Source organism: Nicotiana attenuata, unplaced genomic scaffold (assembly GCF_001879085.1).
Source record: "Nicotiana attenuata strain UT unplaced genomic scaffold, NIATTr2, whole genome shotgun sequence".
NCBI classification, from domain to species: Eukaryota; Viridiplantae; Streptophyta; class Magnoliopsida; order Solanales; family Solanaceae; genus Nicotiana; species Nicotiana attenuata.
The window spans coordinates 131,170-158,946 of NW_017670365.1; the positions used below are offsets into that span (position 1 = coordinate 131,170).

Consider the following 27,777-nt stretch of genomic DNA (forward strand, 5'->3'; position numbering starts at 1 on the left):
ACAGCAAATTACCCAAAAAACGGACAAAAAATATAGAAGAAGTGAAGAACCCATCACTCCAATTTAGTTCAAGTTGCAATTCATTGACTCGATCTATTGACCAGTGCCTTGGAGAGCACGGGGTCAACGCTATCGCAAAAGTTATCTCAAACTTGGGGAAGACGTTTTCAACTTCTTACCTGTAAATACTCTTCATAAATAATTTCTGCCCGAATTTCTTAAAATTAAGCCAACACCCTTTTTTTTTTTTTATTAAAAAGGCGCGCCTTTTCAATTTTATTATATTTTTGGTGAGATAATTAATCATGCTCACTAATATCTATCTGGTCCTTTGACCGGTTACGTGGCACTGGCATTAGGCAGGAAATACGTTTTTTCACTTTTAAAACCATTACCTTCACCACTTTAAAAGCTAAAAATTGACAACCCACAACAAAAAGACTCCTCACGCCACACCGCTTCGCATTCACAATCGCTTTCTTCCCACAGGCCACAACGATTCTTCTCTTCTCTTTCCCTACTTATCTTTCTTCTCTGTTTTTCCTCCTGCAAATTCCGTTACCTAACCTCTATTCAAATTCTCCAAACTCAACCCTCTGTACCTTCTTTGTTATTTTTATGTTTTTACGGGAAAGGAAAAATCCCCTTTATCTACTAACCTATACACATTTTTTCTCACCATATGCTACCTTCACGCCAACGAAGTCTATGGGGAAAAAACTATATATTTCTCGCCAAGGGTTTGTAATACTTTCAAAGTTAATCTGTATCATTAATTTTATGGTCACTCAATTATCCCAAATTATCTTCTAAAGTCACTTTACTTTCGTTTGTAACAAAAAAGTCACTCAACTATGCTCATTGCACTCAGAAGGTCACCCAACTAGATTTTCCAAATTTTGGATTGCCAAATACCTATTTTACCCTCTAAATTATAAATATTTATCTTCTTTTATTTGTTTTAACTTTTTAATATTATGATTTCCTCTTTTTAATTTATATTATGGACTTATCTAAAGAATAAATAAATATTATTTATAAATTAAAAAAAATAAAAAGTATTTAAGCACCTATAATGCTGGATAACAAAATAATGACCATAGTAAAAAAAATAATTAAAATAATTTGAGTAATAATAATTTTAGTATTAACAACAGAAATTCAAAAATTTATTTACACAACTAAGAATGAATGAAAATAAAGGTGTAAAATATATATATATTCCATGCACGTAATATAAAATAATTATTTAAATAAAATTATTTTATAATATACATTATATATTCTTGAAAATTTTGCTCAATTATATTATATATATTCCATGCATGACTTAACATATTTTACCATATACAGATAGTCCCCCTGCTTTCTGGTGACATAACTTTGTGTCGTCGGAAAGTTGGTAGAAACATAATAATATAATTGAGCATAATTTTCAAGAATATATAATGTATACTATAAAAATACCTTAAATTAAATAATTATTTTTATATTACGTGCATGGAATATATATTTTACAATCTTTATTTTCTTTCATTCTGAATTGTGTAAATAAATTTTTGAATTTTTGTTGTTAATACTAAAATTATTATTACTAACAAATTATTCTAATTATTTTTTTTTACTATGCTCATTATTTTGTTATTCCATCATTATATATACTTAAATACTTTTTATTTTTTAATTTATAAATAATATTTATTTATTCTATAGGTAAGTCCATAATATAAATTAAAAAGGGAATATCATAACATTATAAAAAAAAAGATAAATGTTTATAATTTAGAGGGTAAAATAGGTATTTGACAATCCAAAATTTGGAAAATCTAGTTCAGTGACCTTCTGAGTGCAATAGGCATAGTTCAGTGACTTTGTTGTTACAACCGAAAGTAAAGTGACTTTAGGAGATAATTTGGGATAATTGAGTGGCCATTTGAGTAATGGACTCTCTAAAACTATTTACATCCTAATCTTATTGTATAGGTGTGGACAACCAAGGATTGGGCTGCCAAAACGTCGTAAAGAGATTGAGGTACGGTCCAAAGCTTCTCTTCAATATTATGCTTTTCCACAATTCGTAACTAATTGTGTGAATATTCTGGTCTAATTTTTCTTCCAAATCAATAACTAAGGATGTAAACATTATGTTAAGATTCTAAAACACTTTATATGTTATCCATAAATGTTATTTATATATAGTTTAGTGTTATGGAGTTTAGATTGTACTAGATATATTTGCATTGTACCATTAGATTTTAGTATTGCATAGTAGTTCAACTTCCTGTTACTTTAGTTCTCTTCCTCTAAGACTCACACATTCGACAATAATAAGTTTAAATTATGTAGTTTAGTGATATGACGTTTTAGAGTGTCTTAGCTTTTTATCGTACCCTCAAATATTGGTATTGGATAGTAGTTCAACTTCCTCCTTCTCTACACTTTTATGCGTTGCTTGTAGCAACATATGCATTAAACGTAGCTGCAATATTGTAATGATCAGGAAAATATTATATGGCACTTGAAAGGACATTTATCTTTTATTTGCCTTTTGCTCTTAAATTTTTTAAAACCTTCCAAGATAAACAATGCAACCGTTAACGGAAATGCCTATATATATATATATATATATAACAGCTAATTTACAACTATTGAAATAAAGGGGACAATTAAAATTCCAAACCAACAGTTTCTCTTCGATCATACTCCATTCCTCAACTTTCAATCAACCCATCAAAATTGCCCACTCAGATACGGATTTGTGATGCTGTTAAAATTGAGAGAATGAAGCTTGTGAAGAGAGAGTACACTAAATAGGGATGATATATATATTACGTGCACTTGCTCTTGCAAAAGATGCAGCATCACTATTTGGCAAATTTGAAGCAACAACTTGCTTTTCCTACGTACCTTCAGTGTTTTTTAGTGATTTAGCATTTCTACTTCTAAAATAATTGACTAATTGATCATTTTTAGGATTTTGAATCTTTTTTACTTATTTAATTTATTTGTGAATGTGCAGGCACATTGTATCCCCTCCCGTACGCGTAGCCTTTCTTTCCGACATATATATATAGTTGTTGGGGCACTGTTAAGTATTTGTAGGAAAATAAATGTTAATTATCTGTGTCCTTCGTTTTACATCCTCTACTCTTTAATTTTGCAAAACTATTGAAAAGAACATAGGCCCCTTCATGATTTCATCGCTGTGTGCTTTTACTTCTTATTCTTACAAGTTTCAGGAGCGAAAAAATATGAGTTTCTTCCACTTTCTTCTTAGGTCTTTCGCCACTATTGTTTCTCATTTTCTTATTGTGAATAACATTATTGACCTCTAAATATAATTACTAGTGAATATTCATAATTGCAAAATTGAACATTAATTAATTTATCTTCTCTAATTAAGTGGATTGTTCCTTGAGAACTTTGTCATGATAAGAGTACAAAAAAATGTGGTACTTTAATTATTTGAAAATTTTATTTTATTTTTCCTTCTATATTTGATTTAAAATTATTTTGCTATGTCTTACATTATATATTTGTTATTTATTTTTTCCAAATATAAAATCCTCTTCATTTGATATCAACTGCATTTCCTAAATCACGTGTTTGATTAGCTAGTAGTAGAATAAAATGCGAGAGATTCATGCTATATCCTAACTAATAATACAAATCCAAATCATTTCGCTAATAAGATCCATATCTATGTTAAAAGCATGAAGACCCTATCGAAATGTTGATCGTTTTTTTACCCTTGGTCAGTAAATTCTACATTGGATATAATTGTAATTGTAGTAATTAATTTTTTTTTTTAGGATAAAATATAATAGCGTGTGCTTTCCTTTTGGTTTATGATTCTTTAGATTTTACTTTGTTTAGGATTCTTTCCGTATTTTTTTGTACATTTTTTGTTTCGTTTAGGTTTAGGATTCTAGACCAGAATAGATTTTTCTTAGTTTATAGTAATGCTTTACTTACATTGTGTCTTTTTCTTTGTTTAATTAGGTTGAGGATTTCATTTAGGTTTAGATTATCAATAGTAGGTGACGATAGGCTATAATTACGTATTTTAGTTTATTATTACACTCTAATTTACTGCACTTTAGTTGAGTTTGCACTTTAATCGCTAGTGTTTTGCACTAACAGTGTGTTTTATGCCTTGTAGGAGTGATTCCGAACTATATAGATGTTATGGAATGAATTCAAGTGATTTAGAGCTTTGAAGTCTGAGTAAAATCCCAAGAAATTAAGGCGGGATCGTATTCGGGGATCAACGGATGATAGAGCAACAAAACGAAGAATCGAGTAGGCATATTGCACACTGTCTAGTAAAATGCACATAACTTTTCACTCAGAATATATGGTTGGAAATCTAACTCAAAGGGCTACAACTTTCATGTCTTACGTTTTTCCAAATTCAAAATGGAACAGGGTCAAAAACGCGGTTGAAACCGCGACCGCGGACTTGACGCGAACTTAAACAGTAGCCTTGCAAAGTACCGCGCCCGGACCGCGGCCGGGGACGTCCAGGCCTAGAAACTTGTCCTTTTTCGCGTAGGAGAAGGTATAATTATTTGGGCCCGACCCTATGTCACGACCCCATTCCCGGTCGTGATGGCGCCCAACACTGATGCTAGGCAAGCCCGACCAATCAACCCAATTACGTAATCCGTTAACAAATAATACGATTAAAATAGCAAATGTCAAGGTTCCAATCCGAATCTAAATAATATAGTACGAAAAATAATAACGAGTATTCCAAACATTCCCCAATAGATCTGGAGTCACGAGTCTAGAGCCCCTAGATGTAATAGAGTAATATATATATATCCATAGTGATAAAGAAGTCTAGAGTATGAAAATGAATTAAAGGGGAGGAGTCGGGTCCTGCGGACGTCAGGCAGCTACCTCGACAACTCCTGAAGATAAAATCCAAGAAGACAGCAAACAGCTCCACTAAGTCTCCGGAGCACCTGAATCTGCACACATGGTGCAGGGAGTAAAGTGAGTACTTCCAACTCAGTGAGTAATAAACATATATAATGGCTGAAAGTAAGAAATTCCGAAATATTACAATATAAAGCTATAATCAGCGATTCAGCACATTAAACGGTGGAACAACAACAATACCAGGACAAGTAAGACAAATAGGTATAAATGCATGAATGCAATGCAATGCACATGACCGCTGCGGCGCGCAGCCCGATCCATTTGGGTACCCGCGCTCACTGTGGGGGTTCAGACTCCAGAGGGACTCCTACAGCCCAAGTGCAATATCATCGTAACATTCGCTGCGGCGTGCAGCCCGATCCATACTCAGTCCAGATATATATATGCATGTAAGCCACTCGGGCACAGTCAAATTGTTCATGTTTAGTTTCTATTATTAAGAATTATAGAGCTAAGTGCTTAAACCTTTATTTATTTACTAAACATTTTGAGGCAGTGTCTAACTCAGGACTGATATCATGAAATATGCTAAGCATCATGGAAGCAGTGATAAGGATCCCTGAAGGATGCAAATGATAGGCACAAAGCCCCAAACATATTCATAAAATCCAAGTAGGATGATTACCAAACAATTTCTAGTCAAGAACACAGTATGAACATCAATCGGAACGGACTAGGTCACAATCCCCAGTCACAATCGACCCCGCACTCGTCATAGAGTACGTGTCTCGCCTCAATATAGCGTCACAATGTGTATACCGGGGTTTCAAACCCTCAGGTCATCATCTACATCTATTACTCACCTCAAGCCGGCCACAAGTCTAGCTCGCTATGCCTTTGCCTTTCGAATCAACCTCTTCGCACGCCGAATCTGATTAAAACCACAACGAATACATTACAATAGGCTAAAGAAACATAACCCAATCGAAAAGACTCGAAAAAAAATACCAAAAATTCACTAAGTTGGCAAAACCCGAAACCCCGGGCCCACTTCTTGAAAAATTACGAAATTTATATCACTGGATTCCTCATCTCGCCACGAGTCTACACATATCAATTTCACCAAAATCGGAGTTCAAATGCCCTTTCAAAATCCATTTTTACATCACAACTTTCTAAGCCCTAGCTTGACCCGTTTTTGATGAATTTTCCACAATTTACATGTAATTTCTACCATAAACTCGAATAATTAGGCCAAGAGACTTACCTCCAATTGATTCTCAGTCAAAACCCTCGAAAATCCTCGCCCAAAGCTCTCCAAGTCGCTTAAAAATGGTGGAAACTACCTCTTATTCGCGGATGAAATATAATATTTTAAACCCTTCTGTCAACAACGATTTTTCACTCATGCGGTCCCGCTTCCGCGGCCAAAAATCCGCTTATGCGGTCTTCACTTTGTCACGACCCAATTTCCAAACCCGGTCGTGATGGCGCCTCTCGTGAAGACAAGGCCTGCCAACTAACCCAAATCGTCTCTTTAACATTTATTAAACATAAACGAATAGGTGAATATAGCTTAACGACAATAATAACCAGTATGTACAACCCAACACAACCCGACCGGGGTGTCACAAGTCACGAGCATCTAAAGAAACCTGAACACAACTACAGGGCCAATAATAATATATAAAGAAAAATTCTGGAAAATCAAGACAACATCCGGTGCCGCGAACGCTGGAGGACACCTTGCTCAGCTACAATAGCCCTACCTTCAATCAGCTAATAACCCGCTACCGGGTGAACAATACCTGCAACTGTACGCGAGGTGCAGGGAGTAAAGTGAGTACTTCCAACTCAGTGAGTAATAAGAGTAAATAATAACTGAGAGGCAAGAAATCACGTAAGAGCACTCCATCATGCTATATAGGATAGTACAACTCTTTGAGAAAACAGTAAAACCGTGAAAATCCTTTAAGAAAATATCTAGCTCAGTTTAAACCTCTTTTAGAAAACATTCTTTTCCAACAGTCAAGCAAATGAATGCGTAATTAGATAGTGCAAGTCCGCACATAAGTCAGCCCCTCGGGCACAGCACTCCACAAACAATTAACACCAGGGCATCTGGTAAGCAGTACAAGAAGTAGCATGGATGCCAATGATATGAGAGTGCTGAATGTCATGACACGTAGTACAAACAGGAACCAATGCATGAATGCAATGCAATGCATATGACCGCTGCGGCGNTCTCAAATTTAAAAAAAATTAGGCTAATTAAAAGGGCATTTAAGTAATTTAACTTTTAAGTTATGGTCTTCCTAAAGCCATAAATCAAAACATCTTTTTTCCTATTTAAATGGTATTGCTAATATATTATTCTTAAATATATTTGGAAGTATAATATTTAGGTAAATAAGAAGTGTATTTTAGTAATTCAACTTTTAACTTAAGGGGTTCATGCTTTTAATATAATACTAGTTTCTACACTCATGCGTTGCACGAATATCTTAAGCGTTAGATTTGAAATTAAACCTCATAAAAAATATTAGTATATTGGTTCAATTTTTTTTAATCACAAATGCGTTATTAATTTCGGATTCCAAACTCAAAATACTTTAGGGAAAAAAACTAATCCAACCTTTGTTTCGTTCACGTGGAATTCAAAACGAAAACTAACAAATTTCACCAATTTTGTAAACTAATTTTTCAATTCTAGTAATTTCAATATTTTATTGGCTCTATTAATTATCTAAAAATAAATTCATACATATTACTCAAACATATATATAGACACACCTATATTAAAATAATCGTGATATTAAAGAGTAAAATAATGTGCACGAGAAAAAAGAAATCAAAATACACAATCCTTCAACTCTAGTTTAGGTCAACAATTATTATTTATTAATTTAGCATATTTTGTCATATAATTGATGGGCGTTCTACCTAATCCCTAGCACAATCTATTGTTAACTATGTAGCATTACTGTGTGCAATGTTTAAATGGAAAAAAAAAACCAGTCTGGTTATAATTATATTCTTAAATTATTCAAATGATTAAGGTTATAAAGTTGATCAACGTTTCAAGGATATTTTAGTCGTTCAATATTTAGCCTAAATTATTCGTGCTTTTATAATAATATAATATAGACATAGATAGATATAGATGTGTTATAATAGTAAGGATAAATTTGAAGGATAAATAAGTAAATTGATAAATTTGACCCTTTTATCGATAATTTATGAAGAACCCAATAAACTTAATTCTTTTTTTTTAGAAGTTGGCAGTTCGTGAAGTTAATGCTCAAGAAAGGAGCTGCTGCGGAGCAGGCAATCGTAGGTTTGGTATGGGAAATTTGGAATAGATAGCCACGCCACGCTGAAAAAGAAAAAAGATAAACACGCCACGCCACGCCACGCCACGCCACGCCACGCCACTATTATTGAATCTTTAATTAATTTTAATGACACGACATTTGACCCAAAATAACATAAAGTGGAAGCGAATTCTCACAGTTTGATGAAATGGCCAGTGGAAGGATGCTCTTCGCATTCAGAAACCTCTCCATTACTGCACGTATAACCCCATATCGACCTGTAAGCCCTTTTCCTTTTAATCTTCTTACTCTTCAATTTTTATCAGAAACAATCCTTACTCTTTCTGATTTATTTTCTCGAATCAACAACAACTTAATAAAGAGCTGAACCCAAATAAGTTCTTCAACTATAATCGTGTCTTTCGTTGTATGGTAGGCCGTCCATTTCTTCTATTACTGTAGCTGTGTCCTTGTTCTACAGCTCAATTGCAGCTTTATCCAATAGATTTTATTAGGCTAAGGGTCAAAGTCAAATGCAAGTGGGTCGAATTCTTTTTCGGAGTAAATGCGGAAGTTAAAGGAACTATTTTTATTGCTTATGATTCAATGGTGTAATTATATAGACCTGCTTTGTTGTTTTTTAAGACCTACTTTGTGGTTCACTAGTTTCTGGAGATTCACATGAATTTAGGATAAGTTGTTTAGTAGTTTTCTTGTTTAACGTGGAGAAAAGAGAATCTCTGAATAACTTCTGTGTTTGATAATCATATAGCCCGAATCCATGCTTTAAAATTTGAGCTTGAATTATGGTTCTATAATAGACGAATTTTGCTTCTGATTGAGCTTAAATTTACACCTCTGCTGTCTTGAATGTTTAGCTTAGTACATTGGTATTAGCTGAGCATGAAGGAGGATCAATCAAAATCTCATCATTAAGTGCTGTGGAGGCTGCAAAATCTTTAGGCGGGGACAATTCTGTATCGTTGCTACTTGCTGGATCCGGTCAATCCCTTAAGGAAGCTGCGGCACATGCTGCTTCATCCCACCCTTCAATTTCTCAGGTGGCTCCTTTTTGGATGCTGTACTGTTTTTGTTTCAGCCTGTTGCCCAGGGAATACTAACTTTATGCTTATTTAGTTTGTTTGCTTTTCAAATAACATCTTAGCAAGGACATCCCTAGTTCAACGTGAAAGAGGAGTAGTTGTATTCTATTTGACATGCTTTAGTGATTGTATGATACACCTTTAGACATGTTTACTTTGTTACAGAGAGAGAATTATCTTCCAACGGAGGAGGAAAGAGAGGATAATATTTTTGGACTAAAATCACAAAAGATGTTTGGAAATTCAAGGGCCAGTGAATTTTTCTGATGCTTGCATAGATAAGCACATTCTCGAGTCTTTACATGTGGTTTCCTTTCCTTTGAATGGTTTAAGATACGGTAAACCTAAAATCTGAGGAGCGGTTGGACACTTGTGGATAGAGTGATCACAGAATACAGTTTTCTTATGTATTGGAAAAAAATATTATCTGAATTGCTTGGAAATGATACATTCAATTGACTTTAACTGAAATTCGGAAAGCATGCCATGGAACAAAATCCAGGAAGGATGATAGATGATCTTGTCAAGAGTATCCAAAATTTAGCATCCAAGAGAGTGGTCTAGGGTCAATGAAGTGGGAGGAGAACTATGAAATTTCAGGTTCGAATCTCGGCGGAGACAAAAACATTGGGTGATTTCTTCCCATCTGCCTAAGCCTTGGTAGGCAGAGTTACCCCGTGCCTATGCTGATGGGAGGTAGCAGATACCCGGTGGAATAGTCGAGGTGTGTGCAAGCTTGACCATGCTCCACAATCATTAAAAGAAAGACTATCTAAAGGTTACTTGTTATATACAATATCTCTCTAATTGTATTGGTTTTCTCCAAATTAAACACATAGATATCATATGATTGTTATCGACAGGTCATGCTTGCTGCTGCAAAATAATGCTTATCTCTTGTTTAGAATTTCATTTTTAAGCTTCCATGTGATTTACATGAGAGTTGCTAATTGACTTAATCCAAGCATTCTGTTAGACCATTGAGACAAAAATGCCGTAACTAGCATTTAAATTAGTTAAAGCATTCAGGATTTAGCACATAGAGGGAGATAAAAGGCTCCAATGAATCCAATCAATGGAACTCCATTATTTTTTTTTTTTTTTTGATAATGCAACTCCATTATTTTTCTCATGTTGTTTTTGGTTTTTGTTTTCTAGGTCCTTATTGCTGATTCTGACAAATTTACTTATCCTTTGGCTGAACCATGGGCCAAATTAGTCCATCTGGTTCAGCAGAGAGGTGGCTACTCACACATAATGGCTGCATCAGGTTCATTTGGGAAAAATGTATTACCGCGTGCAGCAGCCCTTCTGGACATTTCTCCAATTACTGATGTCACTAAGATATCTGGATCAAACCTCTTTATTAGGTGATTTCTTTAGTGGTTCCCTTATCAAACTACAATAAATATAGATTTTCTTGTAGATAGTGAGCACTTCAAGTGATATTTTCCAACTCTTTCCTGTTTCGAGTGATGGGTGAAATTGAGAGGTTGGCATTACCAGCTCTCTGGTTGAGTGAAAAGCTTTACCTATTATTAGGTTTGGTGATACATCAGATTCCTAGTATATCTTGTTGCATGAGTATGATCATTATATTGAACGGTCATCTGATGACAGTGAAGAAATACCCTTGTCTTTTACAATTGAACATTTTGTGTATACCTAGTTTGAGAGCAATTGTTTTCTGGCTCTCTCTTAGATATGATAACTTGCCATAAAATTGCCAACTCATCAGAGTTATTTTGAAAGATATATAGGAACTATAGCACATCCCGCTACAAGATGAGATCTGGTTTTTCAGTCCAGACTACAGCATTGTTTCTGCCTTCTTAGCTAAGCTATAAGCTATGTTGGTTTTAATTGGATTGTCTTTGATGTCACAGGCCAATATATGCAGGAAATGCTCTTTCTACAGTTCGTTACACAGGTTCCAGCCCATGTATGTTGAGCATTAGAGCTACATCTTTTCCCGTTGCTTCATTACCAGCTGATTCGAAATCTGATGCCGCCTCAATAGATCAAGTTGATCTTTCAACCTTGGATGAAGGTCTGTCAGTTATGATCTGAGCCTATATCTTCTGCCATAACCAAGATATGGCAGTTTTATTCCAATCTTGTTGATTTTGATATTGTCTTTGAATCTCTTGTGAAGAAACTTGAGTAGGTTGATTTACCTTACCTTATCAAAAGAAGAAAAAAAAGAAAAAAAGAAGGAAACTTGAGTATGTTGAAACCTGAAGCGAGATAATTTGTTTTACAGATGATTCAGTTGGTAAATCAAGATATATAAAGCTTTCCTCCCAAAATGTGGAACGCCCGGATCTTGGAAATGCACGTATTGTAGTTACCGGGGGACGAGGTGTAAAGAGTGCTGAGAACTTCAAAATGATAGATAAGCTCGCGGAAAAAATAGGTGCTGCAGGTTTGTGCACTCCCATTATTTTGCTCTTTTTCGTGCAACTTCTTTAGTCTCAATCAATCTGTCTTTTATGAATTCATATCTAGAATTACTTTTCATTTCATAGTGGTGATCTGCATAGGAAGCAGTTTTATTTCTACCTGCTTTTAGTTTGTTAATTAAATTGGTTTACTTCTCTCTTGCACAGTTGGTGCCACTCGTGCTGCAGTTGATGCTGGATTTGTTCCCAATGACCTCCAGGTAACACTAGAAATATCATTGCTTTGAGTGAAATCTGTGCCTTTAAAAACGTTAAACTGGATTTTCACATATGTTGTAACCTGTTATCTTTGCTTTTGTCTAAGAAAGTTTATGTTTATGGTATAATGAGTCAACCCTAAAATGGTGTGCAAGTAAAAATACTTGGAATAGTTTCATTTGACTTTTCTTGTTGATGCTTTAAGTGATTGAATAATTACAGTTGGTCAGTTTTTTCATATTAGTCAGCTTTTTCAAATACAGTTTTTGTTTTTCCTTTTCGATTTCAGGTTGGCCAGACTGGAAAAATTGTTGCCCCAGAATTGTATATGGCTTTTGGGGTTTCTGGGGCGATTCAACACATAGCAGGCATGAGAGATTCCAAGGTCATTGTTGCTGTGAATAAAGATGCGGATGCACCCATATTCCAGGTTAGGGTCAATCTTTTTGTTTTTTCTCTCCAAAATGAATTCATGCTCAAACAAACTATGCTTTTCTCACACTATGTTATTCCACGAGACAGGGAGAAGGGTAAAGGAGAGATTAACCCATTGTCTTACTACCTTTGATGGAGTATTGGTTTATTTACTAACGGTTGTTAGCACTTAGGAAGTAGAGCACACCATACTTATTTCCATTAAATTCTGGAGCAACTGAAAAAGTTGGCATGAAGTGCCCTGACCTCTCCAATTTTACCTCATCAGCAAGCAAGGGAAATGACTGATAATCCTCCTCTGTCCTTTCATCTTATTCACCAACCCAAATATAATGATTTAGGAACAAACTAAGACAAATTTTGTTGAAAGGCTCAGAGTCAATTGGCACATGGGATAGAGAGGAGGAAGATAACATGTTTATTCATGTTATTGTGAGAATTCCAGGGGGGATGTTTAAAGTGTTCAGAAATAATGAATTGGCCATGGCTTGTTGTCACGACCCCAATCCCGGTCGTGATGGCGCCCAACACCGGTGCTTGGCAAGCCCGACCAATTAAATACTCTCAACCCAAATACGTAATCCGTTAACCAATAATACGATTAAAATAGCAAATGCCAAGGTTCCAATCCGAATCTAAATAAAATAGTACGAAAAATAATAACGAATATTACAAACATTCCCCAATAGATCTGGAGTCACGAGTCTAAAGCCTCTAGATGTAATAGAGTAATACATATCCATAGTGATAAAGAAGTCTAGAATATGCTGCGGACGTCAGGCAGCTACCTCGACAACTCCTGAAGATAAAATCCAAGAAGACAGCAAACAGCTCCACTAAGTCTCCGGAGCACCTGAATCTGCACACATGGTGCAGGGAGTAAAGTGAGTACTTCCAACTCAGCTAGTAATAAACATATATAATGGCTGAAAGTAAGAAATTCCGAAATATTACAATATAAAGCTATAATCAGCGATTCAGCATATTAAACGGTGGAACAACAACAATACCAGGACAAGTAAGACAAATAGGTAATAATGCATGAATGCAATGCAATGCACATGACCGCTGCGGCGCGCAGCCCGATCCATTTGGGTACGCGCGCTCATTGTGGGGGTTCAGACTCCGGAGGGGCTCTTACAGCCCAAGCGCAATATCATCGTAGCATTCGCTGCGGCGTGCAGCCCGATCCACACTCAGTCCAGATATATATATGCATGCAAGCCACTCGAGCACAGTCAAATTGTTCATTTTTAGTTTCTATTATTAAGAATTATAGAGCTAAGTGCTTAAACCTTTATTTATTTACTAAACATTTTGAGGCAGTGTCTAACTCAGGACTGATATCATGAAATATGCTAAGCATCATGGAAGCAGTGATAAGGATCCCTGAAGGATGCAAATGATAGGCACAAAGCCCCAAACATATTCATAAAATCCAAGTAGGATGATTACCAAACAAGTTCTAGTCAAGAACACAGTACGAACATCAATCGGAACGGACTAGGTCACAATCCCCAGTCACAATCGACCCCGCACTCGTCATAGAGTACGTGTCTCGCCTTAATATAGCATCACAATGTGATATACCGGGGTTCCAAACCCTCAGGTCATCATCTACATCTATTACTCACCTCAAGCCGGCCACAAGTCTAGCTCGCTATGCCTTTGCCTTTCGAATCAACCTCTTCGCACGCCGAATCTGATTAAAACCACAACGAATACATTACAATAGTCTAAAGAAACATAACCCAATCGAAAAGACTCGAAAAAAAAAACCAAAATTCACTAAGTTGTCAAAACCCGAGCCCCGGGCCCACTTCTCGAAAAATTACGAAATTTACATCACTGGATTACTCGTCTCGCCACGAGTATACACATACCAATTTTACCAAAATCGGAGTTCAAATGCCCTTTCAAAATCCGTTTTTACATCACAACTTTTCAAGCCCTAGCTTGACCCGTTTTTGATAAATTTTCCACAATTTACATGTAATTTCTACCATAAAGTCGAATATTTAGACCAAGGAACTTACCTCCAATTGATTCTCAGTCAAAGCCCTCGAAAATTCTCGCTCAAAGCTCTCAAAACCGCTTAAAAATGGTGGAAACCAACTCTTGTTCGCCGATGAAATTTAATATTTTGAACCCTTCTGAAATAGTTGTTTTTCGCTTCTGCGGTCCCGCTTCCGCTTATGCGGGACCGCTTCTGCGGTCAGAAGTCCGCTTAAGCGGTTTTCATTAAAACCGCCCTTTTCGCTTATGCGACTCCAGATGCGCTTCTGCGGTTCTCTCAACAACCGCTTCTGCGGTAAAATATCCGCTTATGCGGACCCGCTGAAGCGACCATCCTTCCGCTTTTGCAAAAATTCCCTAACCCAGGCCTGACCATTTCTGCGCTCGCTCACCCGCTCCGCAGAAGCGGAAATATCAGATGACAGCAGCACAGACCTGCAACACTCCTCAAAACTCTCGTTCAACCACCCGAATTCACCCCGAGGCCCCCGGGACCTCAACCAAAAACACCAATACATCCTAAGACCTCATTCAAACTTGTTCTCATCCTCAAAACACATCAAACAACGCTAAAACCATCAAATCACATCGAATTCAAGCCTAAGTTTCTTAAAAACTTCCGAATTATGCACTCGATCAAAAACCCGACCAAAACACTTCCGAATGACCTGAAATTTTGCACACATATCCAAAATCACTTAACGGAGCTATTGCAACTCTCGGAATTCCACTCCGACACTCGGATCAAAATCTCACCTATCCACCGGAATTCGCCAAAATGCCAACTTTGTCAATTCAAGCCTAATTCTACTCCGGACCTCCAAAATCACTTCCGATCGCACTCCTAAGTCACAAATCACCTCCCGAATCACCGGAATTCACATCCGAGCCTTCTAACTAATAAGTCAACGTTCGGTTGACTTTTCCAAACCAAACCTTCCTTAAAGAGACTAAGTGTCTCATTTCCTATCCAAACCAATTCAATTCAACTCTAACTCACCCGTTGCAGATAATAAAACATGAAAGAGCAATAAATGGGGGAAAAAGGGGCTGTAATACATGAGATGACGGGTTGGGTCGTCACACCCTACTTGGTATATATACATGGAAAAACGGTATTTTGAGGGGAGGAGACCAATTTTTAACACAGATTCGACCTAAGGAGGCAGAGAGACAATAGGAGCAAGGCGGGGAATTCTTCTACGAGTTTTTCCTTCCTCTTCCTATTTTTCATTGTTGATTATGGCTTTTAGTATTGTAGTTTTACATACTATTATGTATAGCTAATTTGTTATCTAGGGCTTTGATAGAACCTTTTGTAGGATAAATTCTTGTTATGTTTTTATATAATTGAGCCATTGGATTTCTCTACTTGTTCAACTACGTATTTATTGTTGTTGATTGAATGTCCATCGATTGTCTGTGCTTATTTATTATGTGTTTCTTGAGAAAGGATACATATTTAGGTGGTTGTTGAACAACGTCACTCCTAACGTATGTGAGAAATCAATACAATGGGTTTAAAGGCAGGTTTAGAAATAACAAAGCCTTGACGTGGTCAAAATGAGCGGTCAGATAAAGCCAACTAGCGTAGTTCGAGAGAATATGTCTAGTAAATTATTGTAGTTGCTCGAGAGAGAATTACGGCACCTAAAGTGCTCACGATCAGTAGAGAATACACTGGAAAAATTGCAGGGAAAATAGCTAGAAGGATTTCGACAATTGGGGAAATCATAACTCTAGAACTCCTTAATTTAGTCCCCAACCCTTTGTCTCGTTAGTTGATAATTTTACCGCTTTCTAGTATTTGCTAGTTAATTAGTTAGAAATATAAATCTCAATCTTTATAATTTAGAAAATTGTTCAAACTTGTCTTTTTAGTGATATTAAACAGATATAGCTAAGCCTTAATTCTCTGTGGGATTCAACTCCGGACTTTTAGATTGGATTATATTTGTAGCGACCACTTATCCTTTTTAGGACTAGAGTTGGGTGTGACCAAATTTTGGGGCCGTTGCCGGGGAACTAACGGTGTAGTCGTAGCTGTATATATTGCTAGGGTTCAAGTTTTAACTTTTATTTTGTTTTGTTCTTTTTTGTATTTTTTTTATAACTGTTGATTTGAGAAACATGACAGCTTGGAATTATGGGAATTTAGGTGTAGATAATTCTACTATTGATCCTCATACATATTGTGAAGAAAATCATCCGTATCAAAATTATCGAAATATTCCCGAGAGCGAGTTATGTGCACCAACTCAATCTGATTTGTGGAATGTGTGTGATGTGTGTGGTGGAAAAAGTGATCACTTTAATGGTTATGCTTATATTTCTTATCTTCCCCCAACCCCTTACTATGATGGTTCTACCTTTTCTTGTGAAGTTAATAGGAACAAAGTACCTGGGGATGCAGACCTGAAGGAGATCAAGGATATGTTAAAGTGTCTTTTGAAACAAAATAATGAAAAACAATTGCAGATAGAAAGGCAAAAGGCAACTATTCTCAAGTTGGAGGCTCAAGTGAGTCAAGTGGTTGGAGCTTTTAATGCTCAACAAGCCAATATTGATGATAGTAGCCAACAAGAGCATGAATTTGAGGTGTTAATTGGGGAGGTCAGAGTAGAACATCAACAACCTAGCCAACTACAATTTGACGATGTCAATGTTGAAGAAGTGAGACTAGAGTCAGCTAAGGACATTGAGGATACAAATATTGTTGACTCTAGTATCTTTGATGTTGAGGATGCTGAAAGTCCTGAAGTTCATGTGTGTGAGCGCATTGGTCCTCACTCCAAACATTTTTCTACATTGTGCTTGGATGACGATATGAAAATAGAGTCATCCGAGCCGATTGAGAAGTCAAGGAATGAGGAACAAGGTGCCTACATTCTGGAATTTTTCTTGCCAGAAAGACAGGACTACATACCTCATCTAAAAGCCAAGAAGTATAGAATAGTACAATGGGTACTTGGGCCAATTAAATTTGTTCCTCCACCCCTGGAGCATAGCCTAAAACTTGATGCCAAATTGGGGATTCAATTCATAAGCTCGAGGTGGAGGCAAAAAGTGATTCGCGTCGTACCGCGACGTTAAATCAAGCGCTTGTTGGGAGGCAACCCAGCTTTATTGCTTTCTTTTATTTATTTTTAATTTTTTTAATTGTATTATTTTTGTAGTGTCAATTTTTTATTTTCTAGGAGCATGGAAAGCAAATGTATTGGGAGGATGAAACAGCAAACCAAATGGTTGGAACTAAGTGTGAGGTACCCGCACGAAGGACCAAGCACGGGAGAAGCCTGAGTACCCCATGAGCTATTAGTGCTTCGGCCTTTGACCTACCAGGGAGTCTCTTTACCCTTTTATTAGTTATGGTGTGCATTGGGGACAATGCACAATTTTAAGTGTGGGGTGAGGAGATTGTTTGGATGACTTTCTATGCTATTTTAGTTGTGTTAGTTTAATTGAATAATTTTTTTTAAAATAGAAAAGATTGGACTTTTCCCGACAATGGATCGATTAGACAAATTTCTTGAGGGATTTAAGTCTAAAGAAAAAAAAAGATTTTCTTTGTAGGTAGTGTAATAATTTTCCGTTGGTTTTTCTTTATGTCGCGCTTCTTTTCCAAGGGTTTTATTTGAACGGGGTGTAGTTAGTTTTTTTTGGGGAGTAGGAGCCATTGTGTTGTGTTTTGAATTGAAGCAATATCTCTTGACTAGGTTATGCCTTGAGAATAGTGAGTAATTTTGCTGTGACGCTTAGGCTCAGTTTTTGACTCTTGTATAAGCACCTTAAATTTTATGATCTTAACTTTGCTTAACTGCTTTGATTAGAGTGTCTTGATGAAACCAATCCTGAGTGAGTTATGTGCCATGTGTGTGTAAGAATTTGTTATATTCTGTGCATTGCATTTGATGCCTAGAACTTGCCTTATGTGTTTGCAAAGCGAAATAGTAGTTTTGTTCAGTCTTGGAATTGATATAGACGTTTCTTTGTTGAGCCAGATATGTATATTTTACCTACCTAATTGTTATGTATCGTAGTAACCCCTTTCAGCCTGTAATCTTGTTTATTTGGCAACCACATTACAAGCATTACCCATTTGTTTGAGTTAATCATCTATTTGAACCTTTTAATCTCTCATGAGCACTTGAATTGTTATGAACTGTGTAAAAGTTAAAGTGTGGGGTGGTTGATTTGGCTTTTGAGTGGAACTAGTGAAATCAGGAGAAAGGTGCACTGTTTTATACAAGTAAGAGCCACTTGAATTGAAAAAAAAAATAGTTGTATTGCTGTGGAAAAAAAAACTATTCCTTAATAAGTGGTGACTCTTGATGTAATTATGCTTAAAGAAGTATGGGGTAATATACATTGATGTGAAGGTGGAATTTGGTTTGACATAAGTATGGGGTTTGAATGGTAAAGTATATGTATTAAAGTGCTTAGGGAGGTGTAGTCACTCTTATATCTAAATGTATCGTACCCGTCCCGTAGCCTACATTATAACCAAATAAAGTCCTAATTGATCCTAGATTGAATGAGCTTGATTAGTGGAGTAGTACACTACGGGAAAGCTTATGGTGCATCTTTTGTGGCATATGAATGTTATTTCTGAGAGTGAGTGAATTCTTTCTATCTTGAGTCCCTAAGTGTTCTTAAATTTTATTGTGTGGAACTACTCTCTTATGTTGTGTGAGGGCACTTGATTCATGAAGGAAAGATAATGTCAGTGACCTCTATGTTAGAGTAAGTGGGTGATTTGTGAATAATGCGTGGTACTTGTGAGTCAAATCTTGAGGTGGAGATGTTGCGCTTTTGTGCTTAGTCTATTTAAATACTCTTGGTGTGATAGGTTAGGAGAATTGTTTAAAAAGGTCGTGTCTATAAAAAGTGTAGTTTGATTGCTCGAGGACGAGCAATGGTTTAAGTGTGGGGTGTCGATTATAGGCTATAATTACGTATTTTAGTCGATTATTACACTCTAATTTACTGCACTTTAATTGAGCTTGCGCTTTAATCGCTAGTGTTTTCCACTAACGATGTGTTTTATGCCTTGTAGGAGTGATTCCGAGCTATGTAGATGTTATGGAATGAATTCAAGTGATTTAGAGCTTTGAAGTCCGAGTAAAAGCCCAAGGAATTAAGCCGGGATCGTATTCGGGGATTAACGGATGATAGAGCAACAAAACGAAGAATCGAGTAGGCATATTGCACACAGTCTAGTAAAATATACATAACTTTTCACTCAAAACTCATTTGGGCTCCACAATATATGAATTGAAAGCTAACTCTAAGGGCTACAACTTTTATGTTTTATGTTTTTCCAAATTCCAAACGGAACAGGGTGAAAAACGTGGTCGAAACCGCGACCGCGGACCTGACGCGGACTGAAACAGTAGCCTTGCAAAGTACCGCGCCCGGACCGCGGCCGCGGACGTCCACGCCTGGAAACTTGTCCTTTTTCACGTAGGAGAAGGTATAATTTTTTGGGCCCGACCCTACTTGGTATATATACATGGAAAAACGGTATGTTGAGGGGAGAAGACCAATTTTTAACACAAATTCGACCTATGGAGGCAGAGACACAATAGGAGCAAGGCGGGTAATTCTTCTACGAGTTTTTCCTTCCTCTTCCTATTTTTCATTGTTGATTATGGCTTTAAGTATTGTAGTTTTACATACTATTATGTATAGCTAATTTGTTATCTAGGGTTTTGATGGAACCATTTGTAGGATAAATTCTTGTTATGTTTTTATATAATTGAGCCATTGGATTTCTCTACTTGTTCAACTACGTGTTTATTGTTGTTGATTGAATGGCCATCGATTCTCTGTGCCTATTTAGTATGTGTTGCTTGAGAAAGGATACATATTTATGGTTGTTGAACAACGTCACTCCTAACGTATGTGAGAAATCAATACAGTGGGTTTAAAGGCAGGTTTAGAAATAACAAAGCATTGACGTGGTCATAATGAGCGGTTGTGAGCACGTGATTTTTGCCCTATATAAATTATTCCCGTAAATTCAAAACAGAATGACTTCTTTCATTATTTGCAATTTTGCGGATTTTCGTGGCATTTTCCGTTAGTTGTTTGCATTTTGGTTTGTGCATTTAAATTAGTAAAAAATACAAAAAAATGTGTTGCATGTGCATTTAGGAGTTAACTCTGCAGTTTTAAGAATTACTTATTTTACAAAACAGAAAATCACAAAAATAATTTATTTGTGCATTGTTTAATTCTTAGTTTTGAATTTCATTAGTCTTCCTTTAATTTGGTAGTTAATTAATTGTGTTTAATATAATAGGGTAGGTTAATTTAGTTTTTAAGAATTAATTTAGGTTTTTAGTCTAATTTGAAAAGAAAAGAAAGAATTGAATAAAAGAAAATTTGGGTCTTCTTTAATAAGAAAACTGATTTGGGCCAAAAAAACCCCTTCACCCAGCCCAAAATCACTCCTTAACCCGGCCCAGATACCCTCCAAACCCGACCCATTCCCAAATATACACACGCTAATACAGTTATACGGAGCCCCCGAAAATCCCTAAATCCCCAAAGACACGCACTGTTCATCGTCTCCTTCACAAAGCCGCGTCTCAACTCGCCAAATCCATGGCGAGTGATCCCAAATCCCTAACCCACGCGTCCATCCATCTCTCCTCTTACCGTTCTAATGGTTTCTGATGCCAAGATTCCCTTCTCCTCTCACTCGCTCGAAATTGGATATATCTCACGATTGGAAGGTTCTAGAGGGGGATTCGCTGGATGAGTGTGAGGCGTTGGATTGATTTCACTCAATCCAAGCCCCACATTCATCAAGGGGTTCGTTCTCAAAAGGAACTGGATCCGATTTTGAGAGGGGGAACTGGGGGGTAAAAATTTTGGAGAGAAAAGTTGAAGGGTTTTTCTTTTAACTTCTAATTTCTGTCCTCTAAATATTTTTCTTGGAAGAGTTTGTCTCAAAGGTTCAGAAACACATAGATTTTAATTTCTGATTTTGGTTTTTGAGTGCAAAAAGAGATAGAAATGAGTTAAGGTCATTCGACTGGCGGTGAGATTTAAGTTCGTCGACTTCGATTTTCTACTGTTGGCTTGCTGATCTACTGCTGAACCTCGGTAGGATTTTTGGAATCCGAAGGTGTATTCGCTGCTTCTTCTGTAATTGATATAAAAGAAGTTTGAAAATTCAGGTTCACTCTCTTTCTCTTTTGAATTTCTGTTTTTGTTTAAGTGTTCTTGAATTGTAGATTCTGTCCAAAATGGTTTGTTTTGTTCTGTGATCGAACTTCATGAAGGAGTCGAGTTTGGGTTCATCATTTAATCCTGATTCATAGTCGAAACGATTTTTGGTGCATTATTCTCGTTGATGAGTCTTGTCTCGATGGTGTGATGTATTTGAGTATGTTCAGTTAGTGAAGTTTGATTTTCGAGTGGTCGTTTTTCGTATGCTTTATATGGTTTAACTGATGTCGAGTTTTCGTTTGAGTCCAGACCTCGTCGATTTCAGATAGCTGTTATAGTTTGGTTAGTCTGTTAGTGTGAAACTGCTCTCGCCTGTTGGAACTGGAAGGTTGGATCATAGGTTTGCTTGATTTTGAGCGTCATAGTGTGAGTATGGAAATCGAAGTTGTGATGGGATCAGTTTCTATCGGATTTGCTCTCATGAAAAGAATGCTCTGTTCATTATTTGTTTAACTGTTTCAATTTCTTACCTTGAGGCCTGTTGAAATCCATCTTATTTGCTTAAGGTGAAGTCTGTTGGACCCCATAACTAAATGGACTAATGCTTACTTGAATCAACTTCTGAGTTAGTATCTAAGCCTGAAAGTTAGCCTGTTTACTTGAATCGACTTCTGAGTTAGCCTGGGATCACTTCGCTGAAAATCTGCCATGTTTGCACTGTATCGGCAACCTATTTGAACGACTTTGAGTTTAAAATTCTGCATTAGTTGTCCTGCAGCAGCTCTGCTCTACTAGTTAGCTTATGTGTTTACCCGAGTTCTGTTAGATTCTGGTTCTGTTTATTCATCAGGTGAGAAACCTTAATTCCTTAGATCTTCAATTAAAATTCTTCAAGTTTGTTGAATCTTCAAGTTCACCTGTGTGTTGATCTATTTTCGTTCTGTTCGTAGACCTCTAATTCGATTGTTATCATATTGAAATAGCAATAAAAAGGGTGTGTATATTTGTTATAAACTGGATCTGCGTTTCTGCATTGAATGAAACTTCTGTTGTCATTGTTGTTCTGATTCGTGAAGTGAAGGGTCGATTCTCTGTCAATACTTGGCACTGATGCACTAATTTAGTTTCTCTAGTGGATTGTTGTGCTTTATTCTGGAGACTAGGAATTGAATTAGCAACATTTGATTGAATATGTGCATTATTTTATATCAAGGAACAAAGCTGTACAAGTGACCATTTCTGGGTATAATTTGGCAAATTGCAAATTGACGTGGGCATACAGACGATAATAAAGCCAAATTTCTTTTTACATTGTCACTTTATAGCTTGAATAATCTCTTAAACGTAGTATAGCTTGAATAATCTCTTAAACGTAGTTGTGAGGTCTTCTACATGTTAAATGCTGTTATGGTGCCAAAACACTCATATTATTTAAGTGGCTTGCATAGCCTGGTCTAAGCTAGTTCACACTGAGTTTGCAAAGTGATGGGTGCCAGTAAGTTGGAGGAACAGATGTGTGTAGTAGGAAAACTTGATATACCAACTGTATGTTGGCTGCCACACGTTGTTGCTTTTAATGCAAGTTTATTCCAGATTAATACCATGTAGCTAATATGCTTATTTATGAGTTCACGTCACTTATTGCTTATAAACATATGTGGTTTGCTTTAGTTTAATACATTCTTTTGAAATAATTTGAGGTGTGCCGTGCCAAACAAAAATGAAAATGGCGCGACCCTTGCTTAATTAAGTTTGAGTTGATCCTTAGAATTCGAGGCGTGCCATTTAGTTGATTTTCATGGCCCTCGCAAAGTTAAAAACGTGTAGTTGCTTTAGGCGCGTTATTTTAAATTACCTTCCTAAACTTGGGTGCGCATTTATGTGACCCAAATCCAAATCTCAACAACGTTAGATAAAATGTGTTGTGGGCTGCGGGTGCATTTATGTGACGCGATTCGAAACATGTTTTAAATAACGTGTCGGTTTGGGGTACGGTCAGTTCACCTGGATGATCGCCCTCCCAATTCGAAGTTTTTTCCTGGAAGTTTCCGCCCCCTTCCATAACTATTTAGATTTCCTATCGGGCTCTCCAATCTAATTCAAGGTCCAGTCATTAAATCTTCCTAAAAAGATATAATTGAATAAAAGCGGCTATAAAGTTAAAAATGCACATAGGTCTAAAACATGTACTAAAATCAAATAATAGGCCAATTACAACAGTTGAGCGACCGTGCTAGAACCACGGAACTCGGGAATGCCTAACACCTTCTCCCGGGTTAACAGAATTCCTTACCCGGATTTCTGGTTCGCGGACTGTAAAACAGAGTCAACATTTTCCTCGATACGGGATTTGAACCGGTGACTTGGGACACCGTTAATCTCCCAAGTGGCGACTCTGAATCTTTAATAAATAAATCCCGTTCGATTGTCCTTTAATTGGAAAAACTCCTTTACGCCCTTGCGGGGTGTAGGTAAAAAGGAGGTGTGACAGCGGTCAGATAAAGCCAACTAGCGTAGTTCGAGAGATTATATCTAGTAAATTGTTGTAGTTGCTCGAGAGAGAATTACGACACCTAAAGTGCTCACGATCACTAGAGAATACACTGGAAAAATTGTAGGGAACATAGCTAGAAGGATTTCGACAATTGGGGAAATCATAACTCTAGACCTCCTTAATTTAGTCTCCAACCTTTTCTCTCGTTAGTTGATAATTTTACCACTTTCTAGTATTTGCTAGTTAATTAGTTAGAAATATAAATCTCAATCTTTATAATTTAGAAAATTATTCAAACTTTTCTTTTTAGTGTATTAAACAGATATAGCAAAGCCTTAGTTCTCTATGGGATTCGACTCCGGACTTTTAGACCGGATTATATTTGCAGCGACCGCTTATCCTTTTTAGGACTAGAGTTGGATGTGACCAAATTTTGGCGCCGTTGCCGAGGAACTAATAGTGTTGTTGTAGCTGTATATATTGCTAGGGTTCAAGTTTGAACTTTTATTTTGTTTTATTTATTTTTTATTTTTTTTAAAACTGTTGATTTGAGAAACATGACATCTTGGAATTATGGGAATTTAGGTGTAGATAATTCTACTATTGATCCTCACACATATTGTGAAGGAAACGACCCGTATCAAAATTATCAAAATATTCCTGAGAGCGAGTTATGTGCACCAACTGAATCTTATTTGTGGAATGTGTGTGATGTGTGTGGTGGTAAAAGTGGTCACTTTAATGGTGTTGCTTATATTTCTTATCTTCCCCCAACCCCTTACTATGATGGTTCTACCTTTTCTTGTGAAGTTAATAGGAACAAAGAACCTGGGGATGCAGACCTGAAGGAGATCAAGGATATGTTAAAGTTCCTTCTGAAACAAAATAATGAAAAACAATTGCAGATAGAAAGGCAAGAGGCAACTATTCGCAAGTTGGAGGCTCAACTGAGTCAAGTGGTTGGAACTTTTAATGCTCAACAAGCCAATATTAATGATAGTAGCCAAGAAGAGCATGAATTTGAGGTGTTAATTGGGGAGGTCAGAGTAGAACATCAACAACCTAGCCAACTACAATTTGAGGATGTCAATGTTGAAGAAGTGAGACTAGAGTTAGCCAAGGACATTGAGGGTACAAATTTTGTTGACTCTAGTATCATTGATGTTGAGGATGTTGAAAGTCCTGAAGTTCATGTGTATGAGCGCATTGGTCCTCACTCCAAATATTTTTCTACATTGTGCTTGGATGACGATATGAAATAGAGTCATCCGAGCCGATTGAGAAGTCAAGGAAGGAGGAACAAGGTGCCTACATTCTGGAATTTCTCTTACCAGAAAGACAAGACTACATACCTCATCTAAAAGCCAAGAAATGTAGAATAGTACAATGGTTGCTTGGGCAAATTAGATTTGTTCCTCCATCCCTGGAGCATAGCCGAAAACTTGATGTCAAATTGGGGGTTCAATTCATAAGCTCGAGGTGGAGGCAAAAAGTGATTCGCTCCGTGCCGCGACGTTAAATCAAGCGCTTGTTGAGAGACAACCCAGCTTTATTGCTCTCATTTATTTATTTTTAATTTTTTTTAATTGTATTATTTTTGTAGTGTCAATTTTTTATTTTCTAGGAGCATGGAAAGCAAAGGTATTGGAAGGATGCAACAATAAACCAAATGGCTGGAACTAAGTGTGAGGTACCCGCACGAAGGACCAAGCTTGGGAGAAGTCTGAGTACCCCATGAGCTGTTAGTGCTTCGGCCTTTGGCCTACCAAGGAGTCTCTTTTACCCTTTTATTAGTTATGGTGTGCATTGGGAACAATGCACAATTCTAAGTGTGGGGTGAAGAGATTGTCTGAGTGACTTTCTATGCTATTTTAGTTGTGTTAGTTTAATTGAATAATTTTTTTTTTAAATAGAAAAGATTGGACTTTTCCCGACGATGGATCTATTAGACAATTTTCTTGAGGGATTTAGGTCTAAAGAAAAAAAAAGATTTTCTTTGTAGGTAGTGTAATAATTTCCCCTTGGTTTTTATTTGTGCCGCGGTTCTTTTTCAAGGGTTTTGTTTGAACTGGGTGTAGTTACTTTTTTTTGGGAGTAGGAGCCATTGTGTTGTGTTTTGAATTGAAGCAATATCTCTTGACTTAGTTATGCCTTGAGAATAGTGAGTACTTTGGTTGTGACGCTTAGGCTCAGTTTTTGACTCTTGTATAAGTACCTTAAATTTTATGATCTTAACTTTGCTTAACTGCTTTGACTAGAGTGTCTTGATGAAACCAATCCTGAGTGAGTTATGTGCCATGTGTGTGTAAGGATTTGTTATATTCTGTGCATTATATTTGATGCCTAGAACTTGCCCTGTGTGTTTGCAAAGCGAAATAGTAGTTTTGTTCACTCTTGGAAGTGATATAGACGTTTCTTTGTTGAGCCAGATATGTATATTTTGCCCAGCTAATTGTTACGTTTCGTAGTTAACCTCTTTGAGCCTGTAATCTTGTTTCTTTGGCAACCACATTACAAGCATTACCCATTTGTTTGAGTTAATCATCTATTTGAACCTTTTAATCTCTCATGAGCACTTGAATTATTATGAACTGTGTAAAAGTTAAAGTGTGGGGTGGTTGATTTGGCTTTTGAGTGGAACTAGTGAAATCAGGAGAAAGGTGCAGTGTTTTGTACAAGTAAGAGCCACTTGAATTGAAGAAAAAAAATAGTTGTATTGCTGTGAAAAAAAAGTATTCCTTAATAAGTGGTGACTCTTGATGTAGTTGTGCTTAAAGAAGTATGGGGTAATATACATTGATGTGAAGGTGGAGTTTGGTTTGACATATGTATGGGGTTTGAATGGTAAAGTATATGTATTAAAGTGCTTAGGGAGGTGTAGTCACTCTTATATCTAAATGTATCGTACCCGTCCCGTAGCCTACATTATAACCAAATAAAGTCCTAATTGATCCTAGATTGAATGAGCTCGACTAGTGGAGTAGTACACTACAGGCAAGCTTATGGTGCATCTTTTGTGGCATATGAATGTTATTTCTGAGAGTGAGTGAATTCTTTCTATCTTGAGTTCCTAAGTGTTCTTAAATTTATTGTGCGGGACTACTCTCTTTTGTTGTGTGAGGGCACTTGATTCATGAAGGAAAGATAATATCAGTGACCTCTATGTTAGAGTAAGTGGGTGAGTTTTGAATAATGCGTGGTACTTGTGAGTCAAATCTTGAGGTGGAGATGTTACGCTTTTGTGCTTAGTCTATTTTAAATACTCTTGGTGTGATGAGTTAGGAGAATTATTTAAAAAGGTCGTGTCTATAAAAAAAAGTGTAGTTTGATTGCTAGAGGACGAGCAATGGTTTAAGTGTGGGGTGTTGATGATAGGCTATAATTACGTATTTTAGTTGATTATCACACTCTAATTTACTGCACTTTAGTTGAGTTTGCTCTTTAATCGCTAGTGTTTTGCACTAACGATGTGTTTTATGCCTTGTAGGAGTGATTCCGAGCTATATAGATGTTATGGAATGAATTCAAGTGATTTATAGCTTTCAAGTCTGAGTAAAAGCCCAAGGAATTAAGCCGGAATCATATTAGGGGATCAACGGATGATAGAGCAACAAAACGAAGAATCGAGTAGGCATATTGCACACTGTCTAGTAAAATGTACATAACTTTTCACTCAGAACTCATTTGGG

General features: G+C 36.6%; 1 protein-coding gene and 1 long non-coding RNA gene across 2 annotated transcripts; both read left to right on the plus strand.

Annotated features, from left to right (window-relative positions):
* The first annotated feature begins 404 nt into the window (after window positions 1-404).
* LOC109238412 lies at window positions 405-4,186 on the plus strand. The gene is made up of 3 exons (XR_002069742.1): window positions 405-740; window positions 1,984-2,032; window positions 4,163-4,186. It is a non-coding gene; the product is annotated as an uncharacterized LOC109238412 (long non-coding RNA).
* Window positions 4,187-8,199: 4,013 nt separating this feature from the next.
* LOC109238418 (electron transfer flavoprotein subunit alpha, mitochondrial) lies at window positions 8,200-12,547 on the plus strand. The gene is made up of 7 exons (XM_019404868.1): window positions 8,200-8,481; window positions 9,080-9,262; window positions 10,463-10,674; window positions 11,191-11,354; window positions 11,568-11,729; window positions 11,914-11,966; window positions 12,254-12,547. Exons 1-7 carry the CDS (start codon window positions 8,410-8,412, stop codon window positions 12,530-12,532), a joined length of 1,125 nt encoding a protein of 374 aa, XP_019260413.1. The 5' UTR covers window positions 8,200-8,409; the 3' UTR covers window positions 12,533-12,547.
* The last annotated feature ends 15,230 nt before the right edge of the window (window positions 12,548-27,777 follow it).

Excerpts from the sequence above, each read along its gene's own strand:
- LOC109238418 (XM_019404868.1), top strand. The coding sequence starts at position 8,410 with ATGGCCAGTGGAAGGATGCTCTTCGCATTCAGAAACCTCTCCATTACT. Across the intron at positions 11,355-11,567 it reads TCTTTCAACCTTGGATGAAG|ATGATTCAGTTGGTAAATCA; the intron begins GTCTGTCAGTTA and ends TTTGTTTTACAG. Across the intron at positions 11,967-12,253 it reads TTGTTCCCAATGACCTCCAG|GTTGGCCAGACTGGAAAAAT; the intron begins GTAACACTAGAA and ends TTTCGATTTCAG.